The sequence below is a fragment of the Mesoplodon mirus genome (assembly GCF_964341445.2).
Source record: "Mesoplodon mirus genome assembly, chromosome: 12".
NCBI lineage: Eukaryota > Metazoa > Chordata > Mammalia > Artiodactyla > Ziphiidae > Mesoplodon > Mesoplodon mirus.
Genome location: NC_138988.1, coordinates 73801538 through 73814364, shown reverse-complemented (window position 1 = coordinate 73814364; position 12827 = coordinate 73801538). Strand labels below are relative to the sequence as shown.

The following is a 12827-nucleotide window of genomic DNA, read 5'->3' as shown; positions in this document are numbered from 1 at the left end:
CCACGAAGGAACCGGGGCAAGGAGCTATGACTTTGAGAGAAAACAGGAGAACGATGGAGAGACCTGGTTTGAAATTTCCGAGAATACTAAGATGACGGATGGAAAAGGGGGCCAGGCAGAACAGAGAGGAGCCAGAGCCCTGGCTGGGATGAACGTGGAGGTGCCGGTGCCCGGGGCTCAAGCCCACTCCTGTACGTGCAGGAAGTGGCCCTTCAGGAGCTCCCAGCTGTCCAGAGCCATCTTTGTGCTTCCACGCCCCTGCCCTCCCTCCCCTTGCTGACACACGCAGGGCCCTGTGAATAGAGGACGTTTAATATTTCTGTGCTGGTCAAACAGAACACAGGTGGGGAGTACACAGGGGAGGGGGCGGGGGGCCCCCTGCCTCTTGGGAGGGGTGGCTTGTGAAGGGGTGTATGTGGGGGGTTTCTTGGGAAATAGTCCAAGGAGTCTTCTCAGCAAAGGGGCCTGGCCTGGGGTGTCATAAGCATCAAATACACCCAGTCCTTGGCCTTAAGTTGGGGTCCCCCATAGGGGGTCTGTGGAGAGTCTCACTTTTTTTCCAGCTCCTTCGCTGGAATCCACACTCCCAGTGTGATGGGGAACTTGGTCCTGGAGAGAGGGGTCTGGAGAGCCCCCAGTAAGCAGCCCAGGGTTGGGAAGAGGGCTCCCGTGCCCACCGCCCAAGGGGCCGAGAACCCCGCGGGGTGCCGAGGGCTGCCCATCTCCTCCCCTCTGCCTGCTTTCCTTCCCCCCGGGCTGGGCAAGAGCAGAGGGGAGGTGAGCAGGGCCGCCAACCTCTACTGAGTCCCAGGGTCCTCAGGGTGGGGTGGAGGGAGGGCGGAGAGAGAGGGTCTTGGCCACCAACAGACACTGTAAACTTTGGTTTAAAACAATAACTTAAGTTGGGGAGGGCTTCCAGCCTGGGGCCGGGATGGGAAGCGGGATGAGCAGGGGGTATGGGAGGCGACAAAGGAAAAAGCCAACAAAAAGTTTTGGTTTTTGCTTCCGGCATAAGAAAGGTCTTTGGTCATCTGTGTAACTGGGGGGAGGGGGGCACAGGGAAGGGGTGCTGAGGGCGGGTGAGGGAAGACTGCGATGGGGGAACCTGAAGGCTGGGATGTGAGTGACCTGTCGGGTCACAGCAGCGACCGTATTCATCCCACCCGCCCCTCAAGCCTGGTTTCAGCCTGGCCTTTCCCTGGGACACAGGCAGATGCTTCCCGCAGTCCTGGCACCACCTGGGGCCCCAACTCCAGCCTCAAGGGCAGCTCGGCCGCCTTCAGCGGGTCCACTTCCACGAGTGCACCGGGCACAGGCCTCTGTGGAGGTGGGCACCGGGCCACTTCCTATGCTCCCTTGGCCTGGGGGGCAGCACCCAGCAAATGGGGGTGGAGGCCCCGTTCGGCCCTGTGGGGGGGGACCTGGAACCAGGCATCCCTGCTCCCACGGAGCCCCCCAGGGCACTCCACTTGTCCCCCCCCCACCAGCTGTGGCTCTTGATCGGGCACAGCTGAGGAGCTGGTTTTTTCTGGGGCTGCTCTGAGACTTTAGCTGCCCCCAACCCAGGCCAGGGCAGGGGTAGGAGCGGGGGTGGAGCTACTTCACAGTAAGGACAAGAAGGTGGAAGGGAGCACAAATTAGGGAAACGGGGTCCTCTGGCCAGAGTACTGCCAGAGCAAGATGGGGGGCCCTGGGTGTGAGAGGGTGGCTCAGCCCCGCCTGCGGGTCTCCATGGCACTGAGGGGCCCTGCGGGGGCGAGCTGGTGGGGGAGGAGGGCCCTGCTGCTGCTGCTGGTGGTTGGGGGGCGGGGGAGGCAGGATTCGGATGTGGGCGGGGGAGTCTGAGGAGGGGTCTGGGCCCTCCGTGTCCTCTACCAGTCCCAGACCAGAGGTTCTGTGTCCCCTCGGGGGGCGGCCGGTCCCTGCCCCCCCGACTCCGAGCGTCGTCAGGTCAAGTCACCTTGGGAGTTGCTGGCCCAGCCCCCCATCTGAGTCCTGGAAGTGCCTTGAGGTTGGGCGGGGCGAGGAGTCGGGGTAGGTGGGGCCTGGCTTCCGGGAGGGAGGGGTCTCACCCCTGCCCTACCTGCCCCTAGAGGCCCTTAGGACAGTTCCTCTCCAGGCAGCTCCTCCTCCAGGTCCCTGTCTTCTGGAGGCCCCGAGGTGCTGGGGTTAGGGGGCCCCAGGGGGGGTCCCGGCCGCCTGTCTTCCTCCGCCTCAGCTGGCTCCTCTTTCACCTGCACCTGGTGGCTGTGACAGAAGGGATGATGTGGGCACCCTTGAGGTCCTCTCCTGCCGGCCCCAGCCCAAAATGCATCCAGGATCTGGGGGCGCAGGGATGTGTCCAGAGCTTGCCTCCCCAGGACCCCCTCATCTCTGAGCCGCTGGGGCCTGACGTCTCAGGTCTGGTCTCCCTTCAAAGGAAAGGAGGTCTCGGGATGGACAGAGATTGCCTTTGGTTGGGAAGGAGAGAGGAAGGGAGATGACAGAGGATGGAGAAGGGAGGGAAATACAGAGGATACGGGGGGGGGGGGGGGGGGGCGGGGAGCAATAAGGGAGGGAGGGGCCACCTGCCCTGGGAAGAGAGCTGTGCTGAAGGCGACAAGATGGGGATCCCAGCTGCAGGGGGAGAAGACTCTGCCTTCCTGATGTTTGTGGGGGGCACGGCGGTGGGCTGGGGTCCATGCCATGGGCTCACCTGTACTGGGGTGGGGAGAGGCGAGGGGGGCTGCTGCTGCCGTTGCTGGGCAGCGGCTCCATGGGGGCGCCCATGTCGTCATGGCTGAGGGGCAGGAGGCTGCTGGCGGAGCCAGGGTTCAGCATGCCAGGGCTGTTGAGGAGGGGGAAGCTGCTCTCGGCCAGGGCAGCCTGGAGGGCACAGAGTTGGGGCCTGTCAGCGGGCTCCACCCAGTCAAGTACTGTCCCTTCCCCAGCCCTAGAGAGCCTCCCGTGTGTCCACGGGCTGGCAGATCTCTGGCACCCCCTCCCAAGGCCAGAGCTCCGAAGCTGAGCTGCCTCCCACCTTTCCTGAGAACCTGGGCCTGACTTCTTCCCTTCACGGGAGACAGAGGACCCCCACCCCCTGCCCCCGCTGCCACCCCAGATCTGTAAGCCAGGGAAGGGATCACCACTGGCTATGCCAACCTACCCGCTCTGTGTCCCGTCTCTGCCAGGGAGGGTGGGGGAATGTCTCTTCTGAAGACCAGTGTGCTGGAGGGAAAGTGAGGGGGTGGGAGGGCACTGGGCGGGGACCAGTCCACTACCTGGTAGCTGGCGTTAAGTGCTCCATAACTGAGGCCCGAAATCATGTTCTTCACCAGGGTGGGGCTCCTGGAGGAGAAAGAAGGCGGCGTCTGCTTCATTCATTCGCTTGTTCCTCACTCAGGCCTTGACCCCAACTGAGGGCGTGCTCTGTGCCAGGGACTATCCCATTCATTATCCTGGGAAGCCAGAGTTGGCTGTGCCCCATCTTATTCAATCCTCCCACTGACCTGGCACATCTGGGACCGAAAGCCCCCTTCACAGGTGAGCTGCCGGGGCTCCTAGGGGCCCTGGAATGTGCCCAGGGTCTCAGGGCTGAGAAGTAGGACCCAGATCCCTCCCTGTGTCTGTCTCCACGTCAGGTGGCCCAGTATTTTCTCTCCAGTCTAGATTTCCCGATGTCTGGCAAGGTCTGAGTGATAACCTCCATAGTCCCCTACTATAAAATCCACTTTCTTGCCATCCTGAATTTTGGGACACCCAATAAGCCGTGTGCTCAGCCTGTCCCCACATGCTCCACACCAAAGGCTTTTCTGCACAAAAAAGTGTTCAGGAGTTGGGTCAGGAAAAGCAACGGCTTAAGGCCATCCTTCCACAGTGACTACCCCCAGTTTAGAGGGTGTCTCAGAGAGGTTAAGGAACTGGCACAAGGTCACACGGCTGGTGAGAAGCAGAGGTGTAATTCGAGCCCAGGTCTTCTGATTCCAAGTTGATAACAGGATATAAAGATTCCAAGCATTGTGACTGGCACATGGGGGCACTCAGAAGGGAATGGCTTTCCTTTTCGGGTCCCAACCCTGCCCCAGCACCCACAGCTGCCTGAGGGTAGAGAGGCTCTTGTCTGGGGTGAAGGAATCTTTGAGGGGCACAGGCACCCACAGAGAGCCATCTAACTTGCTTCAGAGGCCCAAGATACGCAGGCAAGCCCACGTGGGGTGCTCAGAGTGGGGAGGTGGTGGCGCTGGAAGGGAAGCTGAAAGAGGAAACCTCCCCCAGGTTCCTCAGTTTCCACTGGAAGCGCTGCGTGGTAGAGGTCAGAGACCCAGCTCTGCCAGGAATCTGCTGTGTGACCACCCTCCAGCCCCTTGTCCTCTCTGGGCCTCCTCTCCCTGTAAAGTGAAGAGGTGGGGCCTGGAGATCTCACAGACTGGCTCATCCTGCAATAAGATGGGGGAGAGTGGCCCTGGGGATGGCAGCCCCCTCCCCAGCGGCCGCACTGGCTGCCATCTGCCCATGCCCCAGCTCCGGCCAGGGCTACTTTGGGCTTCTGTCTCTCTCTGGTGCCAGGTTCCCCTCAGCTCCTTCCCTCAGTCAGAAGCAGAAGACAGAAATGTCCTCTTCCTAATCAACTGTCACTTCCAGATTCCAGGCTCTTCTGGGCTCCTTCAGCCCTTTTCTCCCCCGCCCCCAACCCCACAGTGGGAAGGATCCGGGGCAGAGAGGTACCCTGGAGGGGTATGGGGGGGTGTGGGCCCACGTACCCCGTCATCTTTGGTGGTCTCCGCTTCTGGTATTCCCGCTCGTCCACAGTCCACACGGCACCCTTGACGTTCTCCACACGCACAAAGCACTTGTGCAGGCTGAGGTTGTGTCGCACTGCATTCTGGGGGTGCAGTGACAAGAAGCAGATGCTCAGAGGTGGCCCCTCCTCCACTCAGGGGAGCACAGACAAGAGGGTCCTCAAGTCCCACCTGGTCCCACCTTCCCCAGCAACAAGCAAGGGGAGGGCCGGGCAGGAGAAGATGCAGCCGGAGCCGAGGGAAGACCCCCCTCGGCCCTTGGAGCCAGGGGCTCTGGCATCCTCACCACCGCCAGCCCGTTGTATTGTCTGCTCCCTTCTCCCTGCCACGTTTTGGAAAACTCTGTCTACCAAGTGAATGATACCTCATTAGCAATAATCTGTTTTCTCAACATCATTAGTCAGATGCATGTAGCTGTTAGGGCTTCTGAGCGGCACGAGACCATACTCAGGTCCTGGCACCTCAGTGAGCCTGGGACACCTTACCTCAGGTGCACACAGAGTTCCCACTAAGCCTTTAAAAGTTTTGGAAATAACTCAGGAAGCCTCACTGCAACCTTCCTTGACCACCTTGGAGCGTGGGAGCCTTGACTTTGGGCTGTGGCTCAGAACAGACGGCTTATTGAAAGCATGAGGTATACAGTAGAGGCCTAATACATACTTGTTAACATAAAGAAGCTGAGAGAAAGGAGAGCCCGGGTTTAGTGGCTGTACAGCAGGAAGAGGAGGGAAAAGTCACCTTGTCGGTCCCACCTCCTCCCAGCAGGATAACTTCAGGAATTGAGGTCATGCAGTTTGTAGGACACTTGGGTGGGGGCAGGGGTGCTTGGCCCAATCCCCCCCCCACCGCCCACCATGTGCCTCGCTCCTGTCCCCACGCTCTCCTCTCGCAACTTCACAGCCCCAAACCGTCCCTGTCCCCTGTCCCCTCCTCAGCCTCCCACACCTCATCTCCAGCCTTGTCTCCTCTTTACATTTCTAAACGGGGAAGAAAGCAGGCTGGGCAGGCAGCCCATGCCCCTGGAGATCGATCCCCTCTCCCTTTCTCCCTTCCAACTCTTGCCACTTGCAACTGGCCCGATTTCATTACCAATTTTAATTTGCCTCTAATTAAATCCTGTGTATTTTTCCGACTCGCTTGCTAATCCACGAGGGAGGCGGGCGGCTGGAGTGGAATCTCTTGGAGCGATAATTACAAAGGGCCTAATCACGCCGGGGCTCCTGCCTTGGAATAAATTTGCCCGCATTACGGGGCTCCGATCCTCTGCTTTGCAAATGAGAATGACCCCAATTTCCGAGGATGGCCTCACTGGGGCTTTTTTCCCTCATTTCGAAGCCTGATTCGTGATGAGAGACTAATTCGTTACGCTGAAACATTAACGGCAATTTAAGGGGTCTGGCAGGGGCTGCGTAAACAAAAGGACAGGCCCACAACATGGGCCCTGGGAGGGGACAGACACAGGGGAGGGCTGGCGAGGACCATCAGCTTGGCAGATGGCAGCTCTGTCCCCGGATGAACGGCAGCTGGCCTGGCCCACGCCGGCTCCCAACCCTTCTGCCCTGGTCTGAAGTGGACAGCATCCCAGGGTGGGGGCCCAAGAGAGTAAAGGAGGAGGAAGGAAAGGGAGCTGAAATAGTTGAGGAGAAGAGGAGGGACCTCAAGGGGCAGATAAACAGGTCGGAAGCGGGGGTGGAAAGAAAATAGAATTGGGAGTAGACAGGGTGCATTTCCCAAGTGACATGAATGGAAGCTTGGCGGCAAAAAATCCTGAAGGTCAGAGTGGACCGCAAGGTGAGGTGGATTCTGCTGGGCCACAGGGAGGGCGCAGGCAGTGCCCCCAGTGGCAGAAACAGCAGCAGAGCACTGTTAAATGGGAAGGTCACTCAATGAGCTGGCTTCTTGCTGGGACCTAGACTAGGGGAGGGGAGATGGAGGTGAAGACCTGGGAGGGAGGCACGCCGCTGAGATGACCAAGGCTGGGCCACCAGTCAAAGGTGGTAAGAAGGCCTAAGGGGGCTGGGCTACAGGAGAGGTGGCTTCATGATGGTCATCGAGGGGTTTAAGAAAGTCACCTAAACCAGCTCCTCCCGACCTCACGAAAGGAGAGAAGTAGAGATTGCAGAGGGTGATGCAGTTAAGAGAGAACAAGAAAAGAGGGTAGGTGGATGAGAGGCACTCTGCCCCCAAGGAGGAGGTTGCCTAGGGCAGTGAGGCTCCACATTGACTCCCCTAAAGGTAGAGGGTTAATATACAATATTAAAGTGAACATTACGTAACAATTGTAATGATCCCTAAAGTTTGTATAGGACTCTATCATTACGAAACCTGGTATCCAAACTGGCCTGCAGGTTGGAGACTGAACCAGGTGGCTCCAAGAAGGCTCTGATGGCTCAGAGAGAGGGCAGGACTGTGGTTGGCAGGAAATGACATCACTCGCAGCCAATCACAGCAGCTGTCCCAGCCTTGCAGCCTCTTTGCCAAGCTTTGGGAATTGGGCACGGGGATACAGAAGGTCACGGAGCAGTCTCTCCTGCTGCACTTAGCACAGAGAAGGCAGAGAAGGCTGGGCCCTTACAGACCCCACCTTGTCCTGGTCACTGGTAGGGAGGGGGCCCTAGTGACACTTGTTGAAACCTGGTGGGATCCGGGAGGTAGGCTGTTTAACTGCAGCTTCTGCACTGGCCAGCAGAGGGACTCAAGAACCAGGGATCCAACTCAGGTCCTGAGATGTGGGGGACTCCTTCCCAGTGTCCATCCTGTCCATCCTACCCGACACTCCCTTCTCCTTCTCCTCACCCCCTCCCACCCTGCTGCACAGAACCTAATATTCTCACCCATCAAGACAGCCAGACAGACTCATACCCCCCATGCTGGCTCTAGAAAAACAAATGGCTTAGTGTCCCAGCCCACAACTCTTGTGTCCCATTTTCCTAGGTTCCCTCCCTTGTCTGTTTCTGATCCCCCAGGAAAACTCTTATGGCTGAAGGTGTTAAAATGACTAATTGGATGAAGACAATTATCTTCCTGCTACTGATGGCAGAGCTGGGGAGAGTGTGAGCGTCTCTGTTTGTGCCCCAGTGTATTACAGTCCAGGGTCTTGGTCCACCCACGTGTCCAGGCCTGTGAGCCCCCTCTCTCCACCGATCCTGGGCTTCAGAGCATGCGCCTTTAGACGAGGACTCTGAACCCTGAGGGTCTCCTGTGAATGTAACCCAGGCCTCCCTACCAGGCTCAGGCACTACCGACTCCTGCAGGCCCTACTTCAGGGGGCTGGGGTTTTTGGGCCCATGGGGGGAGTGCTCCAGAGAGGTGGAGGTAGAGGGGCCCAGGGCCCAGAGCCCAGCCTGGAACCTGGTGGGGCCACTTCTATAGAACTGCCTCCCCGAGGGGACTGTTAGGCAGCCTTGGTCTCAAACAGATCTGGAGGGGCTTCCCTGGTGGCGCAGTGGTTGGGAGTCCGCCTGCCGATGCAGGGGACACGGGTTTATGTCCCGGGCCGGGAAGATCCCACATGCCGCGGAGCGGCTGGGCCCATGAGCCATGGCCACTGAGCCTGCGCGTCCGGAGTCTATGCTCCGCAACGGGAGAGGACACAACAGTGAGAGGTCCGCGTACCGCAAAACAAAAACAAAAACAAACAAACAAACAAAAAAACAAAAACAAAGAGATCTGGAGATGTCCAAGGCCGCCTGGGACCCTGGCAAGGAGGAACGGGCATGCCTCACCTTCCAGGTGGCCGTGTTTCTCCGGAAATAGGCGAACATCCTGGTGAACCAGTTATAGATCTCATTCAGGGTCAGCTGCCTGTCGGGGGTTTCCAGGATGGCCTGTGGACAAGGAAGAAGTACGGGGACCCTCAGTCTGGGCCTGCAAGGGCCACAGGCCTGTGTGCTGTGCTCCAGCTCCCCTCAGCCTGGCCCCTAACTCATCTGAGAGCAGAGGAGACCCGCTGCGGAAGCACGTGGACAAGGCTGGGGGTGCTCGATGGTCCCGAGAGGGGCAGGCTGGTTACAGCCCAGCCAGAGGCTAAAGGGAACACGGGCCTCGAGGGTCATGCACTTGTGCAAGGAGCACGTGAACTTCTGCTGGAGGGAAAATGGCTCCAAGGGCCCCTGCCCTAGACTGGGAAGGAAAGCAGAATTCTTGGGAGAAAGAGGTCCGGGGGTGGGGGATGTTTGGGATTTGTCCTGGTTTTTGTAAAGGGCACCCTAAACATGAGATGGCGCGCGCGCGCGCGCGCGCGCGTGTGTGTGTGTGTGTGTGTGTGTGTGTGTGTGCGCGCATCTGAGACAGAGAAAAGGAAACAGACTACAAGTGACCATAAGTCTATCAGAAAATTGTCTCATGGGAGTGTGTGTACGTGGAAATGAGGGTATGGATGACACAGGGGGTGTAAGTGGCATCAACAGTGTGTACGCTCCCACACAGGTCTGAGTGACCAGCAGGATGGCTCAGCCGAAGCCCACGTGAGGGGCCGTCTGGCTGAGAAGGAAAACGCAGGTGTGAGTGGGAGATGGAAAGTTACGTTCTCTGGTCCCAGGACCCTGAGGGAGGGGTGCAGACTGTGTGCCTCCCCCCACCCCCCGACTCCGTCTACCTTCCCACGCTCACCTGGCGGATGAGGGAGGCGTAGGTGAAGGGGGGCCGGACGTCGGCATTCTTGTAGAACTCGTGATTCTGGGCCAGCTCTGGGGGAGACAGGCAGAGGCTGAGGTAGCCAGAAGGGGGGTCCAGCTTGGGGAAAGACGCCCCCTCCCCACGGCCCTTACCTGAGGAGATGGGGGAGCAGAACTTGTCGCTGGCCCTCCGCCGGGCGGGTCCCCCACTGTGCAGGGAGGCAGAGCCGAGGCCAGGGGGCCGTAGGGGGGTGACAGGGGCAGCGGCCGAGGTGGGGGGGTGTACGAGACCGTCTGGGAACGAGTCCGCCGCGGAGACGGTCACCTTGGAGAATGAGGAGGAGCCGGAGACTGGGTTTAGCTGTGAGCAACGGGGAGGATGCTGAGACCAGTGCCGACAGGATGAGGGGTCCGGGGTGGGGGGGCACGGTTCTTGGAGGGCCGCAGGGAGGGGAGAGTCACTCACTGGCTGGCTGAAGGGCTTGGGCTCCGAGGGCCGCATGTGCAGATGGGCCATCATGGCCTGCAGCCGCTCGCTCTCCTTGGCGAGCTGTGGAGAGGTGGGAGGTGAGCAGGGGTTGTGCCTGGTGTCGGGGAGCGGGCGGGGGTGGGGGGGGCGGGCGCAGCCGGGCCCTCCTCCTCCACATACCAAGCCCGTCACCACCACGCGCCCCCGCCCTTGGCACCCCAGCTCCCTCCGTCCCTTGCTCCTGGAGGACCTCGGCTTTTCCCTGCCCCTCTGGCCCCTCACACCTGAAAGCCAGGACTGGGGGCTGCCTGCTCCATGAAGCCCTCCCCGCTTCTCCAGACTGTGTGTCCCCAGCCTAGACCCCCGCACAGCCGCTGCACTCTGGGGGGCCTTCTTCCCAACAGCACACGCCTTTCCTCCCCATCAAGAGCAGAGGCTGTGGCTGAACAACACCCAAGTTCAGAGGCACTTGTGTGTGAGAGTGCCCTCACATACTGAATGGAGATGCAGGAATGGATGAATGATTCATTCACCTCTATTCATAAATTCAATAGATCTTTTACAACCACCCTCTCATGCAGGGAGCTCTGCTAGGTGCCAGAGGGAAATGGGTAAATATTGATTGGCTGCCTGATGGACTGTCCTGAGGAGCCTCCTGAGTATTCCGTGCTGTGGAGTGTAGACTCCGGAGCCAGCCTGCCCTGGTTCCAATCCCAGCTCTGCCACCCACTGGCTGAGTGATCAGAGGCAAGTTACTTCACCCCTCTATGCCTCTGCTTTCTCCATCTGTAAACTGGGCATAATAAGAGTACCTACCAACCATATCATATAAGGTTGTTCAGAGGACCCCTTGAGTCACATAGGTATTTAGTATAGCACGAGGTGAGGGCTCAGTATGTTAGCTATGCATACCATTTTTGTTGTTTGTATGAGTATGAGTCTCTTCAGGACCTCGCATCAGAGAGGCCCCCAACCCTGGTTTCCCCCTCAGAATCTGGCTGCCCTCACCTTACAACCATGGTAACAAGGACCTAGAAAGCATTAGGTGACCCTTCCATGAGACCCCCTAAATCCCTCCTGGAAAGTCAGTGCTGTGGGTGAGGCAGGGGTGGGAGCCCCTCCACGCCCCTCTCCCGCAGCCTGAGGCCACACCTGGATCTCCAGCTGCTGCACCACCTGCATCTGCACGCGGCACTGGGCTGTGCTCCGGTCGTCCAGGGCGTGCTCTGTGTTGAGGTGTCTTCCGGGGGAGGAGGGGGTGGAGAAGAGAAAGTTGGCCCTGGTTCTCCTGCTGTCACCACCCACCCCATCCCATCCTCTAATCCCGCCCACAGCCTGGAAAGCAGACAGACCAAGAGATACAAAGAAGGGAAAGAGATGGGGAAAAAAACAAACACAAAAACGGGGCAACAGAGGAAGCCGCCTTCTCGTCAGCCTCCTTTGATGTCTTTGCTAAAACCCCAGCTACAGAGAGATCTAACTGCAAATGAACTAATTAAGTAAACCTCTGACGAAGCGTGAAAACAATTTGTTTGACCCTGATGCTGCAAGGGTCTGGGAGACAGTGGAGTTAATCAGTCAGTGACAGAGCCTGGCACGGCTATGGCAGCTGGCCGCCTGCTGCCAGCCGCCTGTCCGCCAGGCCCGAAGGCCGTCGCTCTCCGGGGCTGGGGCTGGGGGAAGCCGGGGAGGGCGGTGGGGGAAGTCTTCTCCTTCTCCTCACACCCCCAACCTGCTGGGCTCAGCAGCCTGGGGTCGGGGTGGGGAGGCTGCTGGCCCAGGAAATACAGAACGCAGACGGGGTAGGAGTGACCGGGGAGTTGATGGGGGGCAGAGAAGGATCAAGGCCCCCCCCCCTGGGGTGAGGATGGCAGGACAGCTGGTGGCTGAAGGCGCAAGAAGTGGCAAGCTAGGTGGCAGGCTGGGGGATGAGGGGCCCTGTTAGGGGAGGCAGGCTGGGGGGCAAAGGAGAGTGGGGCTGACACCTACTTGATAAACTGGCCCAGGTCTTCACACAGGGTCTCACAGCCTGGCCACTTGCACTCTCCGTGTCCGTAGAGGGGGTGGGAGCCGGGCGTCTCCTCGTGGGAGGAGCTGGGAGGGCAGGAGGGAGATGGTGGTCAGGGACCCTGAAGACCCCGGCAGCCCTGGGTCCCGCCCAGCCCCAGCTCCCCTACTGATGACGTTTCTGTCCCTAATACAGGTTCCCCAGAGGCCAGGCACAGCTGTGCGTGCCCCGGGAGAGGCAAACCTGCCGGTCGGTCCCTGAGCTACACAACCCCACCCCAGCCCCTACCACAGGTGCCAGCCCTCAGGGTCAAGGCCAGTCCCCGGGCAGGTCTGCAGCACCTCCTCCCAGCCCGAGCCCCATACCTGTCTCTCCGAGGTGTGAGCACAGTGGGCTGTCCGTTGGGCAGGGTGTGGTGGGAGAGGGGGGGTGAGACTTTGGGGGGGGCGGCGAACGAGGTAGCGGTGGTGGCCGTGCCGGTGAGGTCCAGCCCCTCCTGCTTGACGCTGTCCTCGGCGGGCTGCCCGGGGGCACCCTCACCCTTCCACAGCTGGGGCAGGTCCGTCGGGCACACGGCTGCGATGGGAGGGAGAGAGAGGGGAGGCTGGCCGGGCCCCAGGAATGCATGGGGCCCCCACCTCACTCCTGGGAGCAGGGGCTGACAGCCGGCGGGGGCAGCGAGGGCGTGGGGCTGGGGCTGGCTGAGGGGTGGGTGCTCACCTTGCGGCAGGGTCTGGAGGGGCCCCGAGGCTTGGCCGGGCTGCAGGCTGACCAGCCCCTGTCTCTGCAGGTTGAGCAGGTGCTGTTGCTGCAGCTGTTGCATCTGCAGGAGCTGCTGCTGGAAGGCCAGCTGCTTGTTCCCCAGGGCCTGGTGGGGGGCCCGAGGGGGCGGGCGGAGAGGGCTGCCATCAGCCTCAGGCGTGCCATCTGGCCCCCACCCTGCGGCCACCCCTTCC

At 60.1% G+C, this 12827-nt stretch overlaps 1 protein-coding gene across 2 annotated transcripts in view; it reads right to left on the bottom strand.

Annotated features, from left to right (window-relative positions):
- Window positions 1-294: 294 nt before the first annotated feature.
- Window positions 295-12827, bottom strand: part of FOXP4 (forkhead box P4) — a 51770-nt gene continuing 39237 nt past the window's right edge. Inside the window, exons 6-17 of one of the 2 annotated variants that reach the window (XM_082638415.1) lie at window positions 12592-12739; window positions 12237-12447; window positions 11853-11957; window positions 11016-11103; window positions 9861-9944; window positions 9548-9755; window positions 9390-9466; window positions 8504-8605; window positions 4740-4861; window positions 3261-3327; window positions 2696-2865; window positions 295-2247 (exon numbers count right to left, since the gene is read on the bottom strand). In XM_082638415.1, the coding sequence (XP_082494541.1) occupies window positions 2100-2247; window positions 2696-2865; window positions 3261-3327; window positions 4740-4861; window positions 8504-8605; window positions 9390-9466; window positions 9548-9755; window positions 9861-9944; window positions 11016-11103; window positions 11853-11957; window positions 12237-12447; window positions 12592-12739 (1530 nt within the window). In that variant the 3' untranslated portion in view covers window positions 295-2099. The remainder of the gene's footprint in view (window positions 2248-2695; window positions 2866-3260; window positions 3328-4739; window positions 4862-8503; window positions 8606-9389; window positions 9467-9547; window positions 9756-9860; window positions 9945-11015; window positions 11104-11852; window positions 11958-12236; window positions 12448-12591; window positions 12740-12827) is intronic. The other variant, XM_082638416.1, reaches the window with a different exon arrangement.